The 23,388-nt window shown below is 39.0% G+C and overlaps 1 protein-coding gene and 1 pseudogene across 4 annotated transcripts in view; both read right to left on the bottom strand.

Annotated features, from left to right (window-relative positions):
• The window catches only part of Rpl27a-ps2 (ribosomal protein L27a, pseudogene 2), a 32,265-nt pseudogene extending 29,482 nt beyond the window's left edge, over positions 1-2,783 (bottom strand).
• Positions 2,784-6,402: 3,619 nt separating this feature from the next.
• The window catches only part of Caps2 (calcyphosine 2), a 64,146-nt gene continuing 47,160 nt past the window's right edge, over positions 6,403-23,388 (bottom strand). For 3 of the 4 annotated variants that reach the window (XM_087558481.1, XM_087558483.1, XM_087558482.1), the window contains 6 exons: positions 22,907-23,025; positions 21,482-21,561; positions 17,810-17,964; positions 13,877-14,002; positions 10,750-10,846; positions 6,442-7,530 (listed from right to left, as the gene is read on the bottom strand). In XM_087558481.1, the coding sequence (XP_087414607.1) occupies positions 7,355-7,530; positions 10,750-10,846; positions 13,877-14,002; positions 17,810-17,964; positions 21,482-21,561; positions 22,907-23,025 (753 nt within the window). In that variant the 3' untranslated portion in view covers positions 6,442-7,354. 4 annotated transcript variants of the gene reach the window in all.

The following is a 23,388-nucleotide window of genomic DNA, read 5'->3' as shown; positions in this document are numbered from 1 at the left end:
AGGGTTTTGTTTAGTCACTGTTTCTTCTGCCTAGAATGTTCTTTCTCTTTTTGTTTGCCTCATTTATGTTAAGTAGAATTATCTCCTCAAAGAAGGCTTCCTCAGTCAGACTCTGCCCACAGTGTTTATTTTGTCTCCTCTTCAGAGGGCTCAACTAAAATTATCTTATCATTGATTTGTTTATCAGCTCCTTCCACTATTTGAAGCAGGGGATTTGTGTCTGTTGCTCATGGTCACATACATAGTCACACATATATATTCGTGTATAAACATACACAGTCCCATACACACACCGTTTCACATAATCCTAAGCATATACAAAACACAGTCACATACAAACACAGTCACATACATACACTCACAAACACATACACACAGTCATGTACATACACATTCATACATACAGGCACATACATACTTACTCACAAATGCATACACACATACATGCATTCACACGCAGTCACAAAGACACACATACACAGTTATACACTCACATACACATTCACATACATACACAGCCACACACACTCATACACAGTCACATACCCACATACAGACACACATTTACATATGCACACAGTCACACACAGAGGGGGATTCAGATGTGCATTCAGTTGCAATTCATTGAGAGTTAGAATTCAGTTTTTCTTGAGAGTATCAGCTTCTGACTTGGAGGTAACAAAACCAAAAGCTTTCCTGACTTCTTGAGTTAGGGCTGAAATTTATCTTACCCTTGACGATATCTTAAAGCAAGAAGTAGAAATTAGTGGCTCCACAGTTAACCAGGGCACTGCAGTGCGATCGCTCCAGTTTAGAACTTCCAGATTTCATATGGAGGTTTAAGTATCCCAGCAAATACAGCAGAAGGTAAAATGCTTTTGCATGGGCCATGACACATCAACACCTTCCCGGTCTAAGTAACCAGTCACATGGACTTGAGAAGGAACATTAACACTACCTCCAATGTGAAAACAAGTTTACAATATTAAGAAAGTATATGAAGTGATAGATTCAGTTGCAGTCATTTCTGAAAAACCTAATCCTCTATAGGATTTAGGGTCATCAGTGGTCTATTTTGCATATCAAAGACACTAGAAACAATATAGATAGTTTCCATAGATGCAAATTAGTTCTGCTTGTCTTGTTTCTTTTCTGTTGCTGTAATAAAATACTCTGATAAAAGTAACTCAAAGCGGAAGCAGTTTTTCGTTCAAAGTCCAAAGTATAATTTCATCATGATGGGCAAGTTGCCTTGTCTGAAGTAGCTGGTCACATCACACCCACCCACGGTAAGAAAGAGCAATAAGTGCATGGATGCTGGTGTTCAGCATTTTTTCCTCCACTTGTATAAAATCCAGAAGACCCTGTCAAGGGAATGACACCACCCATAGTGGGCAGGTCTTCACTGCAGACACAGGTGGAATGAAGGCAGATTCTTAGGCCAGATGCCACATGAATGACTCCTAGTCCAGTTGCTGATAGACTCTTTACTCCCCTCTGGAATCTTGGAAGCCTGACTTCAAGTATTCATTTTTCTCAGCGTTTTTTTCCCTCTAAGTTCCCATCAGAACACCCCATTAAGATGTTTCCAGCATTCATTGATTTTTCCATTCTTCAACATTCTGGATATTAATTAGTTCAAATGGCTTATGAAATATTTAGTTTTTAAAATAGCAATAAGGAAGAAAGGGTTTATTTTACCTCAAAGGCCCAGGTTATAGTCCAATATGACAAGAAGTTCACAGCAACAAAAACTTGGCACATGTGGTCATATTATACACATGGTCAGAAAGAGCAAGGAATAAATACACCCCGAGATCCTCTGCCACTTAAGGTGGACAAGTGCTCCCACCCCAGTTGACATAACATAATCCATACTTATAGGCCCACACATACTTATAGGCCCATCTCCAGATGATCATACACACACACACACACACACACACACACACACACACACACACACACACACAGAGAGAGAGAGAGAGAGAGAGAGAGAGAGAGAGCTAGAGAGAGAGAGAGGACCACCACCTATCTTACAACTAATCTAAATAAACATATTTTTCGTATTAATTGATCCCTGTTTTTAGTATACTTCTTTTGAAGGGAAAAAGCTAGCAATCTTAATACAAAACTTTAATTTTCTTCATGGGCTCTGTTAAAGGATGAAAATTGAATATAGTTTTCCTTAGAATTGTATTAGACTCAGAAGGAAGCAGGCACAAATGATCTCTACCTTAATATTTATTTAAGAGAGAAGCTTGTGCAACTATCATTTGGAAGTAAATCAGGGTATAATATTATTATTATATAATACCGTATAATAATATATTATATATGAATATATAATAATCAGGAAATAAATAACAAAAGATTTTAATTAATTATTTCAGGACAAAAACAAACTAGTCTGTAGGAGAAAACTTTGCCTGCTGAACTGTAATGAACATTTTGTCCACATATACATCTGTCTCTCTGTGGATGGGCACATTTTTTTCAATCCATACACCCCTTGTCAGTGAATACTTCCCAAACACATGCAGGTGATTTGGAAAAGAGCTTGAGTTTGAAATCAATATTCAGAAATTGCTGAGCCTGTCCTCTTTCTACAATATCAGTTATATTAAAATATTAATGTAAGTACATACTTTTCCTTGGTGATGCAGACATCTGAATGCTTTCTCAAAATTACTTTTTCTTGATGACACATATTTTCTACAAAGTTCGTCCCTAAGAGGCTCTCCAGCAGCTGGGCGAGTGTGGCGCTCGCGTAAGTGGCGCATACTAAGTTCCCTGAGCTATGCTCATTTGCTTTTATGTTGGCTTTAACATCGTCTGCAAATTGCAGGAAATCCGGTGTATGGTTACAAAGGTGAAGAGCGTTTCATTTCACATCTAAACTAATTTAACCATGCCTCAGAAGCCTCATTCAAACACGGCGAAAGGAAAAGACAAATCCAGCGAGGACTCTAACCGTTTCTCCTTATGCAGAACCCGGGAAAATGACTTACTCAGTCCTCTCAAGACAATCTGAGTTCCGTGTAGCTGAACACAGTGGTCCCTAAGAAGTACAGCTTTGTTGCGTAATTCCTGGCTAAAAGTCTGTGCATTCTGTGTTATATTTTAATGGACAGATAATGGCATAGGGTTACAGGGTGTGTGGTGATATTTTGACTTATGTTTACAACATAGAATGATCAATTCAAATTGGTCGACAATCCAACACCTCACATGCTTACAATTCATTTATTGTTTTTGAGACAGGGTCTCATATATTCCAGAATGGTCTCAAACTCACTGTGTAGCAAAGGCTAATAAACTCCTGATCCTCCTAAGTTTACTAATTATTTATTTATTTATTTATTTATTGTTTTTTGAGACAGGATCTCAAATATTCTAGGCTAGCTTCAAACTCACTATGTAGCAAAGGCTAATGAAGCCTGATCCTCCTACCTTCTCTGTGCTGGGACTGCCAAGCTACTTAATCATGTCAAAAGGAAATGCAGGAACAAAGAGTGGAGCAGAGACTGAAGGAAAGGCCATCCATCTGGAGTCTGCCCTACCTCGGGATCCATCCCATCTGAAGACACCAAACCCAGACACTATTGCTGATGCCAAGAAGCATTCGCTGACAGGAGCCTGATATAGCTGTCCCCTGAGAGGCTCTGCCAGAGCCTGACAAATACAGATGCGGCTGCAGACAGCCAAACATTGGACTGAGCATGGGGAACCCAATGTAGAAGTTAGGGCAAGGACTGAAGGAGCTGAAGGGTTTTTGCAAACCCAGAGGAAAAACCAAAATATCAACCAACCAGACCCCCCCAAAGCTCCCAGGGACTACCCATGATCCCAACTAGATATGTAACAGAGGATGGCCTTATCTGGCATCAATGGGAGGAGAGCCCTTGGTCCTGTGGAGGCTTGATGACCCAGTGTAGAGGAATGCCAGGGTGCTGAGGCAAGAATGGGTGGGCAGGTGGGGAAGCACCCTCATAGAGAAGGGAGAAGGGATAGGGGATTTGTGGAGGGGAAACTGTGAAGGGGGATAACATTTGAAATGTAAATAAAATAATCAATAAAAATGAAAAAGAGAAAAACACATTTAAAGTCTACTTTCAGCAATCCTAGATACATACCACTTTTACTGTAGTCACAATACCATGATCCCTAGAAACAGAAATTCTTGCCTAACTGATACAGTTCATTCTATATTATAAATTTACTGTTTGCAATGTGGAGCTTGTGCTAAAAACCACATTTAGACTCCTTACATGGCTTTGGCTAAAGTACTTTTAATGTGAGCTGGAGGTTCCAATGCAAAAACCCCAACAGCTGCTGCTCAGTGATCCTCACATGCAGCCTGATAGCATTGCCGTCGTGCCCAGCCCATGTAAGACACGGGACTGGAAACCAGGATCCCAAAGTGAGAAACACACACCGTGGCTATGCTCAGGGGATTTCCCTATCTAGTGGAGAGAACATAAGCAAAGTGGTATTATAGTGTGCATTAGTAAATATTATATTAATGGCATATTTGGTGTGCCGTGTGGATCCCAAAGTTTTAAGTGTATTAGCTTTAGCAGTTTGGATGGGATTATTTTAGGTACTAGATTGCAGGTACTAGGTGCTGAATTTAGGTCTACTAAGAGGAGATAGCCATTTTGGATGGCAGTAACAAAGCAGGTACTGAGATGTGAAATGTCACAATCAAGTTTTAAAAAATTCAAAGTAGTTCAGAAAACCTAGAAGGATATGAAGAATTTTCTGAATCTAGGAACCTGGGCTCAAGATGAACTTATCATTTAGACATCATGATTTATGGTCAGGAGTTCAAACTTTTCCAAAAGAGGTGGGTTGTTGGGGAGAAATTTTATTCAGAAGGTTTTATATATATATATATATATATATATATATATATATATATATATATTAAACATCACTCCAAAGCTTGGGGTCTATGGCTCAGTAGTAGAGTGCTTACTTTACATGAGGTTTAGTCCCCCAAAAAATAGCAAAAAAAAAAAGAATAGTTACCCCAAGAGCAATGTGTGTTGCCTTGGGTTGACAGAAGGAGACACAGTTGATGAGGAGCCACACACATGAACATACATGAGGAGTACTAAGCACATGGCCTTGACCATTGAGGATAAGGAGAAACAGCTGCAGAAGTAACCCATGACAGTATCTGAGACTGGGTGAACACTAGAAGATCTAGAAGATCTCAAAGCATATCAGTAATTGTATGGATAGTGTTACTCACAAGTTTAAGTGATTAACTCACTGACTGGTGACCAGATTCACAGTTCATCTAACATGCAGCATTTATTGGGGTGTGTGTCTGTGTGTGTGTGTGTGTGTGTGTGTGTGTGTGTGTGTGTGTGTGTGTGTTGCAGACATGTGAGTATGCAGAGGGCATCCATGCAGAGGCCAGACGAAGATATCTGTTGTCTTTCCATGTTTCTCTCCCTACTGTCTTAGGACAGGGTGTCACATGTTGGGCTAGGCTTGTTAGCCAGAGAGCTCCGGGGATGTGCCTATCTCTACCCTATAATGCTGGGGTTATTAACATCCCAAAACTCCTCCATCCTGTGAATGTCTATTCTTTCTACTAAAATACAATCTGAAATCCCTAGATTATATCCCCATTTTCCTGAAAATTCTGTAATAAATGTACAAGAATAGAGACAGCACAATCAATACACACTGTTCAATGAAGTTATTACAGTAAACTGGGAGAATGATTCTATAACATCTCAAGTAAGTAACTGGCAAATACCTAGGTAATTATAAAGTCCATTTGCTGCCCAACTCATGCAACAAAGTTCACAACATAAAACATTTTAAAGTTATTCAAAAGGCATTTCGGAATCTTAAAGACTACTGTGAATAGGAAACACCAGTTGTTGAGTCTTGTGAATGTTTTAAAATTTCACTTCCTTCAGATGCTCTTCTACTAAACTGTATAGTAAATAACATTTTACTATGCCAAGGTCTAAGAATAATGCTGGCAAGGAAGCTAATCAAGATCAGAATGATCTTCAGCATCAGCAACTCTAACATAGATAGATAGATAGATAGATAGATAGATAGATAGATAGATAGATAGATAGATGGATGGATGGATGGATGGATGGATGGATGGATGGATGGATGGATGGATAGATGGATGGATGGATGGATGAATAGACAGACTGTTACACTTCTGGCTGGTAAGTTTCTCCTCTGGCACCCTTCTTTCCATGTTCTCTTCCCTACCGTGTGGTAATTAGCATTGATAATATAGACAAGAAACTAACACATCCGTAATTCCAACACTCAGTACATTCTATCCAGGGATAAGTCAGGAATACACTGTAGAAAGAATGCACGTAGAGTAGGAAGCCATTAAACAGAGTATATGTAGAAGAAAATGTTCTGATGGTTTCTTATACCAAGAAGAGGTGCTTAGAATACCATGTCTTTATTTTGTGATACAAAGTATGCTTTTAAATTTTGTATAAAAATCATTTAATTATTTCAGAATTCATTTAATAGTCTAAGGGGATATTTATACACTCCAAGGTTTCCTACATTTTGTTGTTTACTTTTAAGTAATGTTTGTATACAGATAATATGACGGTTAAAATAGAAAATAAAATGTAATTTTTCCAAGTGAACAAAGAGTAGTATATAATTTTGAAGACAAAAATAAATACCAATTCTCTTTAAATAAACATTGAGGAGTAAACACCAACCATTTGAAATACAATGCATAGAAAACACCCATAATCATACTGACTTTAACATTGCTTTTACAAATATCTGGATATTTTCACCTTTCAAACAAGTTGCACTAACTACTACAGCCTTGATCTGAATCCCACATCATTAAATTGAGAATGGTGGCAACTGTATTCTAGAGAAAGGTTATAAGAAAATTGAGAAAGGACAAAAAAGGATCACTATATAAGCCCTCATAGAGTTTGATGAAAATGTTACTTTTCTATTAAGGCTAAATTTTAACTACTTTTCTAAAATAAGTGTAAGGAGTATAATATATAAGAATAAGGACCATCTTATTCTGGTAGGATAAGAGATACAATAAGCATCAGTATTACAAGTGTAATAAATAGATATATAATAAGTATAAGATAAGAATGAGCAAAAAGAACTGTCTTTATAAACATTTAGACATATAAGCATGTATATGTGCTCAAAAACACATATTGAGTTCTGCATTAGCCTTTCCAGACTTCACTTTTAAAGAAAGTTAAAAAGAATCTTAGAAAATATATTACAAGCTGATCATATTTTATGTAAAGTGCATATTAACTATGAAATGCTTGGTGCCGGTGAGAATGTGCATTATTGAAAACTAAATTCCCCATGGAGTACATAAGATATTGACAAAGTCTTCATCGCCTGCTATCCCTACACTTAGGCCTTCATAATAATCTTCAAATTCACCGTACGAAACTTCATCAGGCTTGCTGCAGGCGTCTTTTAATGTCTCTAGGAAAGACGATTTGATTTCCTCCTCTGTTGAATGCCCTGCAGGAAGAAGACTGACTTGAAATATTTTCCATAAAAGTTCAGCGAAATGACAGATGATGATAGAGGGATACTTATTCATCTTCTGAAATAATTTTGGTAATTTAAAATTGAATGCCAAACTTCCCTACCATTTATTTAAACATTAACCAGAATTAATTTGTCTCAAAATTGGCCTCTCCATTACTAGTCCCCTCTTACATTCATCCATGGATCTGTTCTAGAGCTACTGGCACAGAATATGAAAAGGGGGAAAGATTCATAATAGTAAAAAGGATTCAAAAATGAAAAGCTTCTGAAAATGATCAAAATTACCCAAAATAAAAAAGAAAAAAGAAAAAGCAGTAATCTATGACCGTTAAAATGACAATTAAAAATATTGTTTTTAAGTCAGAGGGCAGGACAGATGTCCAACAATGAAGAATATTTGCTCCTCTTCAGTAAATCCAACTTTGGCCAATGGTACCCACATTTTGTGGTCCACACCGGTCGGCCTGTAACTCCAACTCCAGGGGTTCCGACACCATCTTCTGGCTTCTGTCAGTACCTACACCCCCACACACTGACACAAATACGCATACACGTATGTAAAAATACATTCAAGAAAAAAATGTTGCTGTTATTTTAAAAATATCCACAGCACACAGGAGGAAAGTGATTGTTTGCACGATGACAGGAGTTTGAATGAAAGGAGATGGATATCGAGCCATGTAGCGGTAACCCTAGGTGATACTCGAGATTGTTAGTCAAAGCAAAATGTAATCAGCATCTAGTGTATATGGAAACACATTTTAATTAAAACATGTTAATTAAATTTATGCTTCAAATAACAAGGATTGTATACCTTCTTAAAATCTCTCCCCTGGAAACTACTCATCTCCCGCCATCCAAGGGAGAGTTTCTTTCTTTGCTTTAATAGACCAGAAATTGTTACGAAATTAAATATTGGATTTCCATCATTACAAAAACTGATTTTGGGATCTTCCACTTCTAGTAAAGCCATTTTTCCTAACATATTAGGGAAAGTAAACGAAGAGAGAGAGAATGTTTTCTACAACTGAAATTAAACTGTGAAGACAATCATGCAGGAGGCAGAGGCAGAGGAAAGTCACAAGCAGATGGCCATCCTGGTCTACACAAGATCCTGTCTCACAAATAAAGAGGGAGGGGGGAGGAGGAGGAGGAAGAGGAGGAGAAGGAGTGGGAGGAAGGGGGAGGAGGAATAGTAGACAATTTTTATCCTGGAAATTGCTATGTAAATAGCTCACATTTGTAAGGAAACATAAGAATAGGGTTTTCTTTGTTATATTAAATGTATCCCTAGATTTTCCCTTTTAGACATGTGCAGTCTACTTAGCTGTCCTCTTAATTGTGAATGCAAAACCAAAGTAAGGAATTCCCAAAAGGAACCAAGGTTCCCCAACAACATGAGCAAAGCCAACTGGAGCCATCATCTCTGGCCAATAACAGAACTAAGGCTGCCCGAGCCAGCTAACTACAAAAGAAGAGAGAAATGCTGTTCAAGTCACCAAAGTTTGAAATAAGCAAGATCCTTTGCACTTGTGTTTGGTGTGGCTAACTAAATAGGAAGATGTGGAGAATGGCATGCCCCTCTCATCCCCCTGCCTCCAGCTCCTGAGTCCTGAGATCACAAGCCTGTAGCAGGCTCCTTTGTTTGCAGCTGGAATTCAAATTCAGCCCCTCCTCCACACTAGGCAAGCCCTCTACCCACCGAGCCAAGGCCTCAGCACACGTAATATTTCTTCATGGTAAGAAGAGAAGGTAATTGTAATGTATCTTTGTTAATATAAAGTATAAAAGATTAAATTAAAAAATAAGTCTTCCGCATTCACCCCACGTAGCTATTCAGAGTGAGCAGTATCCATCGTGGAGGTGAGCACGGTAATTCCCACACTTAGACCGTGAGGCTAGCTGGGAGTTTGACCGTGCTCCAGCGAGTACACAGCCAACACGAACTGGACTTGCTGTATTGTTTTCTCTTTTGTTTTTTTCAGTTTCCTTTTTTGGGGGGAAATCACAAGGGTGGGAGGGTGTATCTAGGAAGAACATGAACTTAGTGTGAAAAATCAGGGTGCATTGTATGAGATTCCCAAAGACTTAATAAAAGTATGATGTTTGGTAAAAAAAAAAAAAAACAACTTTTACTTCTGTATTTCTCAATGAAATGCTAATGAATTAGGCTTAGATTGTTGAACAAAAATAATTCCGCAAAAAAGCGTAGAACTAACTATCATTGAGACAGCAGTTGGAAGTACCCGTTGCTATTTGAAATGTGGATATCCTAGCGATTCTAGGTATTGGTGTCACACCTGGGAATCGGAAGAAAAGGAGCCTAAGGAGTCACATGTGTGCTTCATTAGATGGGCATCAATAGTTAGAAAGTAGAGGCCCACCAATAGGAGAATGGCTATACACATTTTAATTTGTTGATTGTTAATAGAAAAATATTTGGCAAACAAAAATATGACATCTTTAATGTGGATTAGCAAATGTGCATGCAACTATGAAAGTCATAGAGGAAGTGACTGGAAAGTACGTTACACGATTACAGCTTTTACTCCTCTGAAGAAAAGTACGATGAAATTAAGGAAGTTTTGGTGGCCAAACACTGTGGTAAGCTGCATTCATACAGCCACTACACAGGAACGATAATAAGACATGAATCTTCAATGTTGCTTTGAAAGATGCTCTGTGCTGTTTTTGAGGTGACGCCTCACTCCATGACCCAGGCTGGCCTCAGATTGCCCTCACCTCTGCCATTCCTAAGTGCTGATTATAGGCGTGTGCTGCCACACTTGGCTGGATTTGCACAGATACACATGTGTCAATTTGTGTAAAATTCCACTCTAAAGACATAAGTCTCCCTCCATCCTCAGGTATGGGCCACTCTTCCAGAAGACACAGTAACTACGACTGTGAGACTGACAGAGGTTTGGCCAAATCTCTTTTGCACTCCAGTGCACCACTCATTCCAAACAAGAAACAAGAGTTCTATTTTCACTGTAACTGTGAGAGAAATCAGTAAGCACTAAACAACGGACATAAGAATCTTTAAATGAAAAAGGGAAGATGGCTCCCAAGCTACTGGCTCAAACAAAATTTAGTTCCTTCCTTTCAGCTGATGCTTTTAGATTTAAAGAGGACGCTTTTGTTAACAAGCATAGTGGAAACCAAAAGCCTTCAACATGTAATAGTTACCTGAAATCACACGTGGGTGCTTCTTTGCACAGTAACACTTTCTTATGTCTATAACAGACACGGTGCCGGTTTTGTTAAAATCCAATTTCATGAAGGCCTAAAGAAAGACAGGGTTTCTCTGTGTGAAATTATTAGACGTGAGAAGCTATTTTGCAGTCAATCATTTATGAACTGTAAACAAGACATTTTGAGGGAACTGAAAGGTGCTTGAAGCAGCAGCATCTACACGGAGGAAGATGACTAGAACACTGGGAAACCTCCTGCCAGCATTCCCTGTTCTCCCTGTTCAGTGCCCTGATCTGCAGAACGTAATCGATCCCCTACTGCCCTGGCCTGGCTTTGCTGCGAACTGAAAAGTCCGGTCAATGACCTTGGTAACTTTCAGCTCCAAGATTCATGAAGTTGATAAATGACCAAAATTAAGTTATTTGGAGGTTGTTTCCTTGTTTGTTTATTTTTAGTTCAAAAAGTAAACCTGCTGGAACTGGAAAATATCATCCTGAGTGAGCTAACCCACTCACAGAAAGACATACATGGTATGCACTCATTGATAAGTGGCTATTAGCCCAAATGCTTGAATTACCCTAGATCCCTAGAACAAAGGAAACTCAAGACGGATGATCAAAATGTGAATGCTTCACTCCTTCTTTAAATGAGGAAAAAGAATACCCTTGGCAGGGAAGGGAGAGGCAAAGATTAAAACAGAGACTGAAGGAACACCCATTCAGAGCCTGCCCCACAGGTGGCCCATACATATACAGCCACCCAATTAGACAAGATGGATGAAGCAAAGAAGTGCAGACCGACAGGAGCCGGATGTAGATCGCTCCTGAGAGACACAGCCAGAATACAGCAAATACAGAGGCGAATGCCAGCAGCAAACCACTGAACTGAGAATAGGTCCCCCGTTGAAGGAATCAGAGAAAGAACTGGAAGAGCTTGAAGGTGCTCGAGACCCCAAAAGTACAACAATGTCAAGCAACCAGAGCTTCCAGGGACTAAGCCACTACCTAAAGACTATACATGGACTGACCCTGGACTCTGTCCCCATAGGTAGCAATGAATATCCTAGTAAGAGCACCAGTGGAAGGGGAAGCCCTGGGTCCTGCTAAGACTGAACCCCCAGTGAACTAGACTATGCGGGGAGGGTGGCAATGGGGGGAGGTTTGGGAGGGGAACACCCATAAGGAAGGGGATGGGGGAGGGTGATGTTTGTCCGGAAACCGGGAAAGGGAATAACACTTGAAATGTATATAAGAAATACTCAAGTTAATAATAAAAAAAAAAAAGAAAGAAAAAAGAAAAAAAAAACAGTAAAAAAAAAAAAAGGAAAAAAAAAAAAAAAAAAAAAAAGTAAACCTGCAAACTCCAGATCACTAGAATCAATGAACAGGTGAAACACTTATTTCTTAACGTATAATACTTACTTCTCAGTTCCTGACTGGCTTATTTATTGTTCTCCCAACTCAATACAACCCTGCATAACCAAAAATACTAAGAAAGGAAGATACACACCAAGCTATCTGAAGCAGCAGCCTGAGCTCGCTAGGAATCAAAACCAGAAGCATCTTCGTTTATTCAGAATATTTAACCACAGAAATATTGGCCTGATCTAGATTCAACTGTGCCCCAAATTCCATCCCTGACTCCTTATACTTAGGGCCCCAGAATAGGGATATATGTGGAGGTGGGAGCCTTAAGGAAGTAATCAAGATGAAACGGAAACATTAGGGTGGGCCTTAGTCTGGATGACAAGTAGTCCTTTGACAAAGGACAGCACAATGCACAGAGGAACAGCCACCTGAAGACCACAGAGAGAGTGCTCCAAAGAAACCAGGTATGTCCATCCTGCTTAGACCATTAGACTACAAACAATGAGAAAATAATTTGACAAGTTTGTCACTGGCCGTAACGTTTTTTCCCATCCTTTTTTTCCTTCCTCCTTCCCTCCCTTCCTACTTTCCCTCCTTTATTTTTATTTTATTTTGGTCCTTTATTCTAACTGCAATGGCTTATGCATAAGATACTAATTCAACTTCTATTCTGACACTCACACTTAGTACTGTGGGCATGTAAATAACAATTAAGCGCAAGTTGCAGATGAGTGAGAAGTTTGTTTTACTTAAAGTTTTTATTATATCTCTTGGTGAGTAAAGGTAGAGCACTTTAGCTTAATTTGGGGGTTTTGTTTGAGTGTGTGTTTGCACTTGCAATGGACACCCGTTATAATTACCTATCCTACCCCACGTAGAATAGCTTTTTACAAATATGAGGTACATATACCTACTATACTAAATGCATACACAAAAGAAAAACCATACCATGCAAAAGTGTATATGTCTAATAGAACGGAGTTCATCTCTATTTTTATTTTAAAAAATTTAGGGGTCTGTGTGTATGTGATGTATGTGTATGTAAGTATCATGTATGTGCACGTGTGTAGTGTGTGCAACACAAACATTCAGGGTGTCAGTCCTCACACCCCACCTTGTCTGAGACAGGGTCTCTCTGTTGTGAGCTAATGCATACTCGGGCTAGTGAGCTGTGACGGACAGGGTTGCTTATCTGTTACTGTCAACCTTCCATAAGCGCCCTGGGATTACAGACATACATTACCCGGTTTGGATGTACATGGGACCTGAGAGTGTGAGCTCGGGTCCTTACACTGCACTAAAACCTCTTTATCCAGTGACCTATCTCATAGAAACCGCAGACCTTTAATCATCGTCATAAAATAACGCATGGGAGCACCAACACTGTGATAGCCGTGAGGCTGAGAATGGAATGGCCACATCCAGTCTCAGGATTTTATACAACAGTATAGCTGCCCAGCTAGCAACTTACAGAAATAGTAATTTATTAAGATAATTCCATTTGAATTTTATTTTTCTTATATCAAATGTTTTCTAAGACATATATATCATATTATATATATATATGAGATTTTGTTTTATTCTAGGTAGAACTGTACACATACATAAGCTTGTTTATTTAAAGTCTTACTAAACCCAGTGTATATTACAGCCAAAATGATACAACATGTTTCAGTCAATGGCCCATTAAAGGTGCTAAAGAATCACTCTAAGAATCTAGCAAGAGTAATTGTTTGAGATCAGTTAGCACTTACCTTGCGAACAAATGATTTCCTATATTCATTCATTTCACCAAAAATGGCACGTTTGAATTCTCCATAATCAACCTTGTTCTGGCTATGGCCATGGCCTAGCAGGATTAGCCAGGAAGACTCAAAGTCCTAAAAATAAATAAATAAATAAATAAATAAATAAATAAATTTTTAAAAAATCCTGTAGAAATTGCCATTATATCTTTAAATTATATAAGTCACAACAAGATAAGAGTCCTATTTTGTTAGATCATCTGTGGCTCTAGACAAGGTAAGCTACTGAGTAAGAAAATTTACGAAGTTACTGATAAACCTCGTCAAAAGAGTGTTGGAGTGAATGCCGAAGCTCAGAGCCATCTGTGAAGGAGTGGTAACTCACAGTGTATCCTTTTAAAGGTGCGCTATTTGAGAGAAGTGCTAAAGGTTGGGCCTAGGGTCTCTTGCATATCAGGTGGTCTCTAGAATGCAACTTCAATCATTGATCTCCATCCCAAGGGTCCCGTCCTGTTTTTATTGATAATAGTACATGTAGAGAGGACAACATATCTCAATGTACGTATATGCTGCGGAAAGATTAAGCCAGACTAAATACATTCTCTGTCAAATATTTAACATTTTAGTAAGAATATTTAGTAAGATTTATTAACAGCAATGTAGTAAGAATATGTAAAACCTGTTTTTGCTATTTTTAAACACATAGTACATTATTCATTATTTTTGATTGTATTTACCAGGCTGTGCAGTAGATAAAACTCATCCTCTTGTCCAAAATAAAATTTATGTCACTTGATCAATCTCTCCATTTCTCTCTACACATTACACCCACCCCCACCATTTGCCTCTTGGTGTATTTGTAAAAAGTAATGTGTTTGTTGTGCATTCAGTTTTAAACGTTCCTCTGTTTTTAAATGTATCACATCCGTGATAATTTCGGTCTATTCAGGTTCTAAAATGCCAGTAACACTGAGACCATTAATGGGGGTTTCTTCTGGTCCTGGGAGCGTGGAAGCTTTAATGACTTCCGAACTCTTCCCAAATTTACACCGAAGAGTATGATGCTAACTGAACACAGTATCAGTTTGTTCACTGCCATTACCACGTGCTTCTTCAGCAAAGGTTCTGTTTAAAACCCTGTTCTACTCAGTGTTCTTGATAACAAAAGAAATTTCAGCATTCCTTTACTGAAACTCAGAGAGATATATTCTCAATGATTCTATCATGGTGTCGGCTTTAAATGAGACTGTAAATAAAACACCCGGCTTGGCAAATGGATACTCAGAAATTATTCTCTTCCACTTCCTAACTTTTTCAAATAAAACTGTAATTAGAAAGTTAAGATTCAGTGTACCCTGCCTCCCTATACAGATGTTGTGTGTGTGTGTCAAAATACCTCATACATTACAAAGAAAAATGTGTGTATGAGCAGTTGAGTTATAACTGAGTCTGAGTCTCACTTTCACAAATCATGAGTTAAAACAAACAGGAGGCAAGTATGTTCACTTAACTCAAAGAATACCAAATTTGAAAGGACTTCTGGAGGCTCAGAAGAAGGTTTTCAAGAAATAAATAATGCAATTAAGTAACAAAAAACATATATCTATATATGGTTCAGAATGGAAACTAATACAATTGGAGTTTTTGCTTCATTGATAATATTTCTATGTAAACTTGGCTCTTTGTAGAGCATAGAACTTTTTATTTAAAATCAGAGAGAACAACTGTGTCTATTCACAAATATGTTCTGCTTCACATTGAGACCCAGGCTGATTACAAAATCTTATTCCCACATCTCCCTGTATGTGCTTATGGTTGCACAAGCACGTATATTGCATATGTGACATAATAAGAAGCAAAATAAAAATATTAGTTAAAATACATGATATGGCTGGACATGTAGATCAATGGTAAGATACTTACTTTGTGTGTATAAGACCCTAGGACCAATTCCAAAAGTTAAAAAAATAAATAAATCAAGTTTATAATAAAACAAAACAAATGAAACTTACATTCTTAGGTTATCCTTCTTAGCAACTATGACGGTTTGAATGAAAATGGCCCCCGTAGGCTCGTTTATTTGAATGCTTTGGTCCCAGTTGGTAGAAGTATTTGGGAAGAATTAGAAGGTGTAGCCTTGTTGGAGAAGGTGTCACCCTAGGGGTGGGCTTTAATATATCAAAGGACTATGCCACTCCCCGTTAGCTCTCACGTTTTGTGCTATGATTGTTGTATCAACACGTAGGGTCGCTATTGTTCCCATGACATGCCTGCCTGCCTGCTGCCATGCTCCATACTGTGATGGCCCTGGACCTCTGGGGAACTAGGAGCCTCCAGCTTAAACGCCTTCTTTTTATAAATTGCCTTGGCCATGGAGTTTCATCACAACACTAGAAAAGTAACTAAAACAGAAGACTTAGATAATTATTCTTACCCACTAGTTACAAATGTTTCACAAACAAATGCAGAAGCATCAGAGTAATACAGTACTTTCCCACACTCCACAGGGCAGGCTATGTGGACACGGGCCTCTATCAGTTATGATTTACTTGTCTGTTCAACAAAAACATACCACAGCATTCTAATTTTCTACTGTTTCATTTTGATCATCTATGAAAGAAAAATGTGAAGGTGGATGGTCCCTGGTCTGTCTCGCCGGACATACCACAAGCTTCAGTGCCATCGTCACAAGGAACCAAAGGGCAGTTATGTCCTAACAGTGATAGGCCTGTCACACTGGCACCCAACTTAATAGTTGATAAAGCAAATCCCCATGTAATTTTTTATTAGAGCTTCTATGCCGCCCTAAACATAACAATTATCTCAGAACTGCTGAGGCAGGGCCTGTCAATAAGAAAAGTCAGAACACTTGTATAAAGTCATAGGGCTAAGTGGTTATGTTTTTAGATGAACCTAAATTTCAGAAACTTACCACATCGTGTGACAAGACAATATTTTGTTCACCAAAAGAGAAAAGTACAAAAGAATCCCATATCTGAACTGCTTATGTATTTTTAACCTACAAGCAAAACTTCCAAGTACAGCATACGAGAGGCTTTCGGACACCAAACTTAATCTCTCCCACTCTTCCAGCTACTTGCCCCAGCGATGTGCTATTGTGCCCGCACTTGCCATGACAGACTCGGTTCAAGGTGCTAACTAAAGTGTAGGAACCAAAGCCATCTTGGTCCCCATCTGGGTGGGACGTGACACTTTATTTATAGACACAACATGCCGCGAAGAAACTAAAATGAACGTAAATATAGAAAGGATTGAAGGACAGCAGAGCTCCTCTGTTAAAGAAAGCTGTGGCCTAAATGATGGGGAAAATCTAGAACACGCGGATCTAATGTAAGATCGTTCACATCAGAGTAAAGTTAAGTCCCTGCGGCTTGGGGAAGAGCCACAGTTCACGCGAGGAACTGCTTCCCCTTTCCAGGAAAGGCCCATTCTCTGAGCCACGCCCCCTCTTCACGGGAGATTCACCAGCTGCTACTGTTCTTCTCTACCCTTGTCTGGTTAATTCTTCATTGTTATTCACAACCCAACCTGAGGCATTCTCCTCCAGGGAGCTTGCCATGTCTTCGCGCTCCTTCCTGACAACTTTTCTTGGAACTGAGTACCACACATGTGTTCCCGAAACATTCTTTGTTTGATGCACGTATTAACTTAACCACTTTCTTCTATTTTGAAGATTCTGAGGTGGAGAGCACGTCCTCTCAAACTTTAACACGTGCCTGGCTATTAAACACTTCAAAGCATATGGTAAAAATAAATAAATAAATAAATAAATGTCAACATTTTAAAAACCAATGGGACTTGTTGCCTGGTGGCTTAACCCTGATAGTGAGGCATTAAAAATTAAGCTATTAAAATTTCATTTGGAAAGTGAACACGGCCATGCAAGAATACACCTAGAGCAGCAGATACTGTGGTACATACCTGCTCAGACACTTCCAAGTGGAAGGTTTCCAGAGCTTGCTGAAAATCTGTCTTTTCTAAAAGCCCATTCCCTTCCTTGTCCAAACGTTGAAAGTATTTTCCCAATCCGGTCAAAATCCGAACACCTTTCGTGTGCAGTTGTTCTTTTAGTTTCTCTGTTTAGTAAAAAGAGACATGGAAGCTAATTGCTTCTGTGCACCAAGCTATCAAACTGTAGTTGTTTCTCTTTTGAGAAAATAAGTTGATAATAATGGGTAAAAAAGGATGTGAATATTCAATGAATATATGCATTTGGCTGACAAAAGACTTTGGAGAGGAGAATGTTTTGAATAAGGACAATGTCAGACACAACTGCATATTCCTACTATGCCAGAACTACAGCGCCACTGTGTGGTGAAAGTGTTACATGTTACATACAAGAAAATAATGTATTTACTCATACGTAAATAATCTAAGTGTTACATATAAGATCTTAGTTCCTCAACAATGCCAAGCAACCAGAGCTTCCAGGGACTAAGCCACTACCTAAAGACTATACATGGACTGACCCTGGACTCTGACCTCATAGGTAGCAATGAATATCCTAGTAAGATCACCAGTGGAAGGGGAAGCCCTGGGTCCTGCTAAGACTGAACCCCCAGTGAACTAGATTGTTGGGGGGAGGGTGGTAATGGGGGGAGAGTGGGGAGGGATTAGGGGGATGTTTGCCCGGAAACCGGGAAAGGGAATAACACTCGAAATGTAAATAAGAAATACTCAAGTTAATAAAAAAAAAAAAAAGATCTTAGTTCCTCTTGTTTAGACCTTTATATCTCACTGCCCTGTATCTTTCTTATTTCTTTATTTACACTACTGAGCTACAGAATTGATGCCTGACAAATCATACTCCAAAAATATCAGTTCAAAGAATTTTAAGTCGTTTACAAGTTTAAAGCCGGAAATGTGACGAATGGTATCCGGATTTGGGAGTACTAGTCTTTTTCCTTTTTTTCTTTTTTTTTTTTTTTTTTTTTTGTTTTTTAGTAATTTTCTCTTTTTTTAATTGGATATTTTCTTTACTTACATTTCAAGTGTTATCCCCTTTTCCGATTTCCCCTCTGGAGTCCCGTTATCCCTTCCTCCCTCCCCCTGCCTCTATGAGGGTGTTCTCCCACCCACCCAACCATTCCTCCCACCTCCCTGCCCTGGCATACCCTACACAGGGGGCATAGAGCCTTCACAGGGCCGAGGGCCTCTCCTCTCATCGTTGCCCAGTAAGGCCATCCTCTGCTACATCTGTGGCTGGAGCCATGGGTCCCTCCATGTTTACTCTTTGGTGGGTGGTTTAGTCCCTGGGAGCTCTGGGGCGGTCTGGTTGGTTGATATTGCTGTTCTTCCTATGGGGTTGAAAACCCCTTCAGCTCCTTCAGTCCTTTCTCTAACTCCTCCAATAGGGATCCCATTCATTGGTTGGCTGGGAGCACCTGCCTCTGTATTTGTCAGGCTCTGGCAGAGCCTCTTAGGAGACAGCTGTATCAGGCTCCTGTCTGCATGCACTTCTTGGCATCCACAATATTGTCTGGGTTTGGTGACAGTATATGGGATGGATCTCCAAGTGGGGCAGTCTCTGGATGACCTTTCCCTCAGTCTCTGCTCCACACTTTGTCTCTGTATTTCCTCCTGTGAATATGTTGTTCTCCTTTCTAAGAAGGACTGAAGCATCCACTCTTTGGTCTTCCAACTTCTTGATCTTCAGGTGGTCTGTGGATTGTTTTAGACTAATATCCACTTATTAGTGAGAGCTAGTCTTCACTTACATATTCACAGTAACAATTTTATCCAGAAAATTTTAGAAGTCACATACTCTGGCTCCTAAATTCTCCATCTAGCACATTTAATGCTGTCTGTATCTTATTGCAGTGAATACATTAGAAAAAATAATACAACTATCATGAGCTTCAGTAGTGACAAAAACTGTGTTGGCGATGACAGAGCAGAGAGAGAAAGACCTGCTAACAAGGGTGGTACCAGTCTCATCCAACCATCCAGGCTGCTGCTCAGTTCCGAACTGTCTTATCACAAATAGTATCTTGGGACTCATCAAAATTCTAGAAGTAGATGTTGACTTCTGTGATGAATTGTTTTATACCTTTCTCCCTCCTCGACGATGAAATCCACTGGATGAATTGTATGTTACAGCTAGTAACTGCACTGGCTATAAGGCCAGGCCGAAGACACTTCTCATCTGTTCCCTCTGGCTTCCTGGTGAAACTTAGAGACATTGCCCTCATGGAGAGGTGAAAAAAGAGTTGCAAAGTATCTACACGAAGTTGCATGTCTACTGAACGGCAGGATCTGATCGCAGACATCAGAGCACATTCAGTAGAGGGTGAACTGGACATACAGCAGGCACTACACCACTGGTCTCCTCAGAATACCATCTGAGACATAAAGCAAGGCTATGTTGGTTTAAGCACATAATCCCAGACTCTGGTGATGAAAAGGATTGCGGTGAGTTCCAAGGCAGTCAGGTTTGTATAGTGAGTGACAGTCTAGCTGAGTTACTGTAAATGAGCCTTTGTATGAGTGTTTGTGTGTATGTACACATCTACTTATATATATATATATATATATATATATATATATATATATACGTATATACGTATATACATATTTGTGTATATACACATGTATATATACATATGTACAACATTGCATATTATACATATACATATACATATAAATATACATATACATATACATATATACATATATATCATGTCCCATGGAGATGATGGGTCAATGGGCAAAAGTACCTGCCAATCCTGATGACCTGAGTTTGAGTTGCAGGAAAAAAGCTGTCTCCTGCAAGTAAACATCTTACCTCACTTGTGTGCTGTATCACATGCACAAACACACACATGTACAATAAATTAATATACTTTTGATTTTTAAAACATTCAATTTCACACTTTATTTAGCTGATAATTAAACCCATATTATCTAATATTTCTAAAATTATTGTTACAATCACATCCTTTTACTTAATATCATTAATAAAAACTTGAAATATTTTTAAGAACTATTTTATTATTTATGTATATATTTGGATGTCAAGATTTATTTTATTAATGGTTTATGTATATATTCGTGCATCTGTGTGAAGGTAAATGTGCACATGCTTATGGGTGCTCATAGAGCCCAAAAGAGGGCATCAGATCCCCTGCACGTAGAGTTACAGAGGATTGTGAGCTACATGACATGGGGATTGTGACCCAAACTCAGGTCCTCTGGAGTAGTGGTAAACTCTCTTGTTTGCTTAGTCATCTCTTCAGCCCCTTAAATATACATGAAAGCATATATGAAATACACATACATACACACACAAAGATATCAGGAGACAAGCTTTCTTGGCAACAGTCTATTAAGAAACGATGTGTGGATGTTTATGGAAAATACTATGCTTAATATTTGAGTGGTTGGTATTTATCACTTCGCCATTCACACAAATGTCTCATATATATATATATAGTAATATTTTATGTAACATATAATGTTTCTAGAAAGCATACATGTGCACTTTCTTAAAAATTACAAATCAATATCTATAAAACTTGGAATTATCAAAAATACTGTTCTAAGCGATGGAGGACAATTGTGTCTGAGGGGGTAGATGATGCAGACACAGCATACCTTGAATGGCCTGCAGCACCAGCTGGTCTTGTGCCTCCTGACTGACTGGATCTTCTCTCCCGGGTTCCGCAGAGGCAGCTCTGCAAGTGAGAACAGACAGACCAAGCTATGCTTCCCCAGTCCAGGCTCAACGATGCTCTCACGGCTGTGGGGGCATACAAGCTAGAGCAACCCCACTCTGCCCCCGTGGCTTTAGATTTCACGGAGAATTAGATCCAGAGCTATAAAAGAACCTCAGTCTTTGAGGGTATTAATTTTCATTACTGCTTTGATGTTTTTAAGTATTTAACTACAACTACCTGTTTCAAAGCAGGTTTAGCTTGCAAAGTATAAACTGTAAATATGCTTTTAATGCCATGAAGATGCAATAATAAAGATTCTTAGAGCTAGATTGTTGACTCTGCTCCCTAACATATACACAATATATCAGTTATTACCATTTAAGTCATAATTAAGTCAAGAAACATTTAACAAGAAGAAAGTACATTTCTATTACTTCAAATAACCTCCAAATGTATTTTTTTATTCATAGCATTAGTTTTTCACTATAGAGTCAATCAACGAATAGTAGCACCATAAGGACCATAGCTTTTTGTGTTATAAAAGATATCACACCAACGATGTAGGAAACAGTTATGATGCTGAACTGATGCCCTGCCTTTTATTTATGTTTTTTTATTATTACTTTTTAATCTTTTTTACAGTCCAGTCGTTATCCCCATCCCAGTCCACCCTCCAACAGTTCCTCATCCCATTCCTCTTCCCCCATCTCAAGAGAATGTCCCCACCCCACCCACCATACCAGATCTCCCCACTCCCTGGAACCTCAATTCTCTCAAGGGTTAGGTACATCTTCTCTCACTGAGGCCGGACTCGGCAGTCCTCTGCTGTATATGTGTCAGTGGCCTCATATCGGCTGCTGTGTGCTGCCTGGTTGGTGGCTCAGTGTCTGAGAAATCTCAGGGGTCCAAGGTAGTTGAGACTGCTGGTCTTCCTATAGGGTCACCCTCTCCCTCAGCTCCTCCAGCTTTTCCCAGGTCAACCACAGGGATCCCTAACTTCTGTCTATTGGTTGGATGTAAATATCTGCATGTGACTCTGTCAGCTGCTCGTCGGGCCTCTCAGAGGGCAGCCATGCTAGACTCCTATCTTTTAAAGCCTCTCTTTGATAGCATTAAAGAAAATAAAAGGATAAATTAATAAATTATCTTGATTACAAAATAGAACAATTTAAATTTTTTAATTGCCGTATCTGTTCCAAAACATGAAGTTTGACTATAAATGAGAACATAAAGTAGATATACAAGGCTGTTATTTGTAAACTATAAACCTAAAGTGTGAAATGCTTTGTGACAGAAGCTCCTTTTGAGATACAAACTATGGTGTTATCACATACTTTCAAAATGACACGTGCATTTGGCTTACTTCAGAGAATCCAAAGCTACTTGATCAATACTTGTAATTCGAAGTCTAAGTAATGCATTTTCTTTTATGCTCTTTGGAAGGCTAGGATGATCACAGCTCAGAAATGTCAAAGTTGCACCCTGAGGAAATGAACAGAAAAAATGTCTTAAAGCTAGAAAATATCCAAGAATAAAATACAACTCATTCTGATTGAAGAGATTTTATTTTTATCATAGTTGCCTTGGTATGTTTTTTAAAAAGTGGCTAAAATATAGTAGATTTAAAGAATATTTAGGCAACATGTTACGAAGTCTTTTTTCTTTTCTTTTTTTCGGAGCTGGGGACCAAACCCAGGGCCTTGCACTTGCTAGGCAAGTGCTCTACCACTGAGCTAAATCCTGCCCCACATGTGGCCCATACATATACAGCCATCCAATTAGACAAGATGGATGAAGCAAAGAAGTGCAGGCCGACAGGAGCCGGATGTAGATCGCTCCTGAGAG

The sequence above is a fragment of the Rattus norvegicus genome, chromosome 7, assembly GCF_021556685.1.
Source record: "Rattus norvegicus strain SHRSP/BbbUtx chromosome 7, alternate assembly SHRSP_T2T, whole genome shotgun sequence".
NCBI lineage: Eukaryota > Metazoa > Chordata > Mammalia > Rodentia > Muridae > Rattus > Rattus norvegicus.
This window is presented reverse-complemented; position numbering and strand designations above follow the sequence as displayed.